This window comes from Etheostoma spectabile, chromosome 24, assembly GCF_008692095.1.
Source record: "Etheostoma spectabile isolate EspeVRDwgs_2016 chromosome 24, UIUC_Espe_1.0, whole genome shotgun sequence".
NCBI classification, from domain to species: Eukaryota; Metazoa; Chordata; class Actinopteri; order Perciformes; family Percidae; genus Etheostoma; species Etheostoma spectabile.
Window position 1 is genome coordinate 15,098,406 of NC_045756.1, and position 7,068 is coordinate 15,105,473.

Consider the following 7,068-nt stretch of genomic DNA (forward strand, 5'->3'; position numbering starts at 1 on the left):
ATGACTGCTAGCTTAGCTACAAGCTATTAATCAAACACAACAAAGGTTGTCAGTTCAATGGGGTTTTGAGCTAACGTTAGCAATCAAACAACCATCTATAGCTAAAACGTTTTTGAAATGTTTTCCATCTTCTGTTATTGTTTGTTATGGGAAAAGTTTATTATTTTATGAATGTCACACATTTCAGTATGACATGTTATGCCGTAAAAGAGTTTAGATCTGAGCATGCGCGACTCAAATCTGCACTTGACTCACATCGGGGAGAGACACAGTGTATGTGGGCGTACAGTGTGTGTATGTATGTACATTATATATGTGTGTGTGTGTGTGTGTGTATACTGTTTTTGATCTGTCCAAAGGATCAGTTGAGTAGTATTTATTACTAATATTATTATTATTTACCTGAATATAACACTCTCCGGGTGGGACTGTTCGCTGTCCAACGATGAACTGCCAGAACAAGATGGCGGGAGCCCACAAGATGAACGACAGGATCCATGCTGCCGCGATCATTAACCCTGCCATCTTCGTTGTCCTCCTTGTCGGATATGTGAGGGGCTTCGTCACGCAGAAATAGCGATCAAAGCTGATGATCAATAAATTCATAACTGAAGCGTTTGAGACAACATAATCTAAAGCTAGCCACAAGTCACACACCACCGGCCCAAGCGGCCAGTAGCCAACGATGATGTAGACTGTGTACAAATTCATGCTGAAAGCACCAATTATCAAGTCAGCGCATGCTAATGAAAATAAGAAATAGTTATTGACAGTTTGTAGGTGACGGTTTACTTTGATGGACAGCATGACTAAAATATTTCCTGTGACAGTCACAAAACTCAGAGATCCTGTAACCAAGGCAATAAAAAACATCTCCAGAGCTTTATATGGACTTCCTGCCCCAACTCCTTCGTCCACAGGAGAACAGAATGTTGAATCATTGGAGGACGAATTGCAGGAGGTGTTGGAGAGCAGGTCAGCTGATTGGATGATCGATGACCCTGAAGGAAGAAACGGAGAGAAAAGAAGACACACAAAGGGGTGTACATTATCATCATAGTGGCTGATGACTTCTAATTTAGTTCTAAATTTGGCATAATTGAAGAGGATTTTCTTTCTTTTATTTAATCCAAGTAACATTTCTGCTGATGTAAAAGCAGAGGGTGCAAAACTACTTTTTGAAATTTCCATGAAAACAGGAATGTGAAAAACCTAGAATTTCTTGGCACAATAATGTTTGCTAATCTTAATTAGTGAAGCAATGTTTGGAAATGGTTCACAGCTGGCTCATCAGAGATTATATATTTCTAAGAAGCTCAAACATCTGGAGTTTGGAAATGAGTTATGCTTAACCCTTTCTCTACTGCTGTCACAGCTCGACTGGGGATGCTTTCTAGCAGCACACCCATCTGGTTTTACTGGCCCTCCCCCAGCCCCTCACTGTAAGGGGAGGTAAAAAAATGCTGAATTTTGCAGATGTGAAATACGATTGAATTTTCATATGGCTGGCATACCTGCACTGAGATGTGATTTTTTAGTTTTCCTTTAAACTATAAAACAGCCTCACTGTGTCTGTTTCTTCTAACACTCCCTCCTATCATTAAAACTGAAACATCTAGGAAAGGTGGCCAACCTATCCAGGTCTTGTTGTGTAGGAGTATGTACTTTTCTCCAGGCAATAGGCGATAATGCCATTGACAAATTGATTTCTTCTTCCAATGCAACACTTCCTATAGCATCAAAAAATATTGCTACTTCTCCACATTAAAACAACTCCCCTACAGTTCCAATATGTTTGTAGAACAGTAACCACCGTAATCAGAGATGCTTATATATGTTAGATGACATTCATAAAAGAAACAGAGTAACCAAACCGGAGATATTTTAGCCTAGTCTGGCTATCACCAGACCAAGCCAAGCTCAATAGCCCAGTGCACCTGCATGAGATGCACCGTTATTAGCCCTAACAGCGTCAAAAGGGACGCCAAAAGTTATATGACGCTAAAGGAGACGGAGACGCTAAAGGAGACAACCAAGCGTGTGTTACATGATGCTAAAGGAGACAACCAAGCGCGTGTTACGTGACGCTAAAGGAGACGACCAAGCGTGTTATATGACGCTAAAGGAGACAACCAAGCACGTGTTACATGACACTAAAGGAGACGACCAAGCGTGTTACATGACGCTAAAGGAGACGACCAAGCGCGTGTTACATGACGCTAAAGGAGACGACCAAGCGTGTTATATGACGCTAAAGGAAACAACCAAGCGCGTGTTACATGACGCTAAAAGAGACAACCAAGCGTGTTATAAGACGCTAAAGGAGACGGAGACGCTAAAGGAGACAACCAAGCGTGTGTTACATGATGCTAAAGGAGACAACCAAGCGTATGTTACGTGACGCTAAAGGAGACGACCAAGCGTGTTATATGACGCTAAAGGAGACAACCAAGCGCGTGTTACGTGACGCTAAAGGAGACGACCAAGCGTGTTATATGACGCTAAAGGAGACAACCAAGCACGTGTTACATTACACTAAAGGAGACGACCAAGCGTGTTACATGACGCTAAAGGAGACGACCAAGCGCGTGTTACATGACGCTAAAGGAAACAACCAAGCGCGTGTTACATGACGCTAAAAGAGACAACCAAGCGTGTTATAAGACGCTTAAGGAGACACAAAACGCGTGTTACATGACACTAAAGGAGACGACCAAGCGTGTTATATGACGCTAAAGGAAACAACCAAGCGCGTGTTACATGACGCTAAAAGAGACAACCAAGCGTGTTATAAGACGCTTAAGGAGACACAAAACGCGTGTTACACAACGCTAAAGGAGACGACCAAGCGTGTTACGTGACGCTAAAGGAGATGACCAAGCGTGTTATATGATGCTAAAGGAGACAACCAAGCACGTGTTATATAACGCTAAAGGAGACAACAAAACGTGTGTCATGATGCTAAAGACGGAGACGACCAGCGGGTTATATGACGCTAAAGGAGCACCAACCAGGCATTGTTACATGATGCTAAAGGAAGACGGACAAAGCGGGTACATGAGCTACAGGAGACGACCCAAGCGTGTTATTGACGCTAAAGGAGACAACAAGCCGTGTACTGTGCTAAAGGAGACGACAAAGCGTGTTACATGACGCTAAAGGAGACGACCAAGCGTGTTAGATGACGCTAAAGGAGATGACCAAGCGTGTTATGTGATGCTAAAGGAGACGACCAAGCGTGTTATATGATGCTTAGGGAGACCATTAGCATTAATAACAACATCAAAGGCACCTGACCAACCGTATTTTACAAGGTGAGAGTGAGCATGTGTTGGCTGTGAACTTTAGGGTCTAATCCATTTATGGAGTCAAAACTCGTGATTTGGCCTTGCTTTGCCTTATAACCGTTGTTTTTGTTTGTGAAAAAAAGAAGAATGGCCCTCAAGACTAAAAATGTGTGGTAATTTCACTTTCAGTTGATTGTTTGAATAGGTTTTATGGGATGGTCTGAATTAAAATTGCACATTACACCTTTCTAAGGGTCTTAAATGTGTTATGTTGTTTTAACATGTATATACATTTGCATGGATTTTTTAAATTGAAAAAAAACAAAACAGTTTTAGATGCATGACTCCTTGTCCTATTCGTGGACGAGCTCCCCCCCCTCCCGTTTTGCAGTTTTTTTTAATGTAACTAAGTCACTTTTACTTAAAGTACATTTTAAATAAACTACCTATTACTTTTACCTGAGTAATTTTTTTAGATAGGTGATGGCACTTGTAATTATTTAATCAAAGTATTGGTACTTTTACTTGAATGCAATATTTTAGTACTTTTCCACCTCTGGTAATTGGAGTGAAAGAGCTAAAAGTAAGTAAGTAGCATACAGCACCATACCAGGGAGAAAAATGACTCAAGGTAGATGAATAATCACTAGATGCATCAGTGTTGTGTATTTTGGTACTACTATTAGATTCCTAGTTACAATACACCTGATGGATTGTGGGTAACTTTAGTTTCCATTAATGGTCTTAGCTATGCTGCTGTAGAGACATGCTGTTGGGCTAATAAATGGTTTCTAGTAACATGAAACAGGAAAGAATAATACAAATAGTCTTTTACATTATTAAAATACTAACTCTGAGCAGTGAAATCCAAAAGGATTATTTTTTGGATTTAGTGTAACATGACTCAGAAAATACATGACGTGGGAGAATGTGGTTCAATGACGATAGCTGCAGTTTATACCGTGGGATAAGCCTGACTGAAGTTTCTAGACATGAGTCATGTATTTGTGCTGATGATTTCAACTTTGCTAACTTTCTATAAAATGAGCTTCAGCTCAACCCTCTCACTCAGCACAGAAGCTGTTTCTTAGAGATTCTAAAGTCATCATTTAAAGTCTCATCTCTCCCCGCCACGGTCTGTTCGAAAGGACTATGGTACAAATCAATGAATTTACAAAGCAAATATGTGTAAATATTCATTCATCAGAATCAGTTATAATGACAAAATAAAAAAATAAAAAAACGGACGGTAAACCATGTTATGTATTGGTGTTGCATAGTTTGTCCACCAGAGGGCTCTGTTGGTAACATTGTCTTTTTTTTCTTATTGTGTTTTTCTACAAAGGAGTTTATGTTTCATGTCCTAAGTTTGTATTTCTTATACATTTTATTTATCAGAACTTTAATATTTTTTTGGGAAACATGGCTGAACAACAATGTCTAGGTTTCAAAACCAATGTATCAAGCTACCAGGCCTGCTAGCCTTCCTAGCTGATGATGCTCTATCAGGTAAGACTCATGGAGGTGGGCTGTGTTAACACAAACACGGACTGGTGCACTATCCAACTACTGCTAACCACTGGTGGAGTATGTGACTGTTGGATACCAACCGTTCTACATTCTACGTAAATTCACGGCTGTGTTTGTACTTGGTTTTTACATCACTCCAAGCGCTGATGCTATCATTGCGTTAGCTGAACTTTACAGAGCCTATAATTTGCGTGCACTAAATGTAGTCTGTTTCATACTTGAGCCACAGTAAATAATTGTTTCGTGTATATGGTTGAAATGGCATTTCAAAATGGAAATGACGCACAAATGGCATTTTAATCATCATTATTTCGGATTTATTAATGATGTTCATGTCTTCTTCATTTGTAAATCTGTAGTTAAAGTGACAGGCTAAAGAAACTGAATTGCAATGTTGTAATTATTGTTAACTAAACATTACTTCTTCATTACTTCATCATGTTTGTGGCCCTTCAAATAAAGCTCTGAACTGGTCCATCTCTAACATTAATAAATAGCATATGGTAGCATGGTGGCACATGCAGCCATCCTCTTTGTGACCCCTCAAATAAAAAGTCGAGACATTCCTGGTGTTCAAACTCTTAGAAGTTAATTAAAAGTCAAATTCATAAATATTCTACTTGGATGAGCATTGTTCTTGGGCTTACAGTGCCTTGCGAAAGTATTCGGCCCCCTTGAACTTTTCAACCTTTTGACACATTTTAAGGCTTCAAAAAGTTTTAATTTATTTTTAAAGAATTATTTAATTTTTTAAAATAACAAAATAAAAAAGTAAAAAAGAATTACTAAAAATTTTAAATTTTTTTTTTTTTTTTTTTTTTTATTTTTTCTGGTTTTTAAGAATCACCAACAAGTGGGGACACAATTGTGAACAAGTGTTCTGGGTTGTTTGTGGTGTTGGGGTGTGGTGTGGGATAGGTGGTGAGGAAAAAAATCTTTGGATATTTTTTAAACTTTTTAGCAAAATTAAAAAACTGAAGAATACAAAGTGTTGTTGCGTGCCAAAATTATCGGCCCTTTACTTTCAGCGTGGCAGCAAATCACTCCAGAAGTTCAGCGAGGGTCTCTGAATGATCCAATGTTGTCCTAAATGACTGATTGTGTGATAAATAGAATCCACCTGTGTGTGATCAAGTCTCTGTATAAATGCACTGCTCTGTGATAGTCTCAGGGTTCTGTTGAAAGCGCAGAGAGCCATCATGAAGACCAAGGACACACCAGGCAGGTCCGTATAGTTGTAGAGAAGTTTAAAGCGGATTTGGATACAAAAAGATTCCCAAGCTTTAAACATCCCACAGGAGCACTGTGCAAGCGATCATTTTGAATGGAAGGAGTATCAGACCACTGCAAATCTACCAAGACCTGGCCGGCCCTGTAAACTTTCAGCTCAGACAAGGAGAAGACTGATCAGAGATGCAGCCAAGAGGCCATGATACTCTGGATGAACTGCAGAGAACACAAGCTGAGGTGGGAGTCGTGTCCATAGGACAACAATCAGTCGTACACTGCACAAATCTGGCCTTCATGGAAGAGTGGCAAGAAGAAAGCCATTTCTCAAAGATATCCATAAAACGTCCGTCTAAAGTTTGCCACAAGCCACCTTGGAGACACACACAAACAGTGGAAGAAGGTGCTCTGGTCAGATGAAAACAAAATCAAACTTTTTGGCCACAATGCAAAACGATATGTTTGGCGTAAAAGCAACACAGCTCATCACCCTCAACACACCATCCCCACTGTCAAACATGGTGGTGGCAGCATCATGGTTTGGGCCACTTTTCTTCAGCAGGGACAGGGAAGATGGTTAAATGAGGGGAAGATGGATGCAGCCAAATACAGGACCATTCTGGATGAAAACCTGTTGGAGTCTGCAAAAGACCTGAAACTGGGACGGAGATTTATCTTCCAACAAGACAATGATCCCAAACATAAAGCAAAATCTCAAAGAATGGTTCACAAATAAACGTATCCAGGTGTTGGAATGGCCAAGTCAAAGTCAGACCTGAAATCCAATCGAGAATCTGTCGGAAAGAACTGAAAACTGCTGTCACAACGCTCTCCATCCAACCTCACTGAGCTCGAGCTGTTTTTCAAGGAAGATGGGCAAGAATGGTCCAGTATCTCGATGTGCAAAACTGATAGAGACATACCCCAAGCGACTTGCAGCTGTAATCGCAGCCAAAGGTGGCTCTACAAAGTAAGGGAGAGCCGGTGCGATTGAAACGCGGGACGGATGAAACATTCCAGTTTT

General features: G+C 40.3%; 1 protein-coding gene across 1 annotated transcript in view; it reads right to left on the reverse strand.

The window, feature by feature from the left end:
- Positions 1-7,068, reverse strand: part of chrm4a (cholinergic receptor, muscarinic 4a) — a 154,715-nt gene that overhangs the window by 58,630 nt on the left and 89,017 nt on the right. Inside the window, exon 2 of the mRNA XM_032505915.1 lies at positions 403-1,001. Coding sequence (XP_032361806.1) covers positions 403-1,001 — 599 coding nt within the window. The remainder of the gene's footprint in view (positions 1-402; positions 1,002-7,068) is intronic.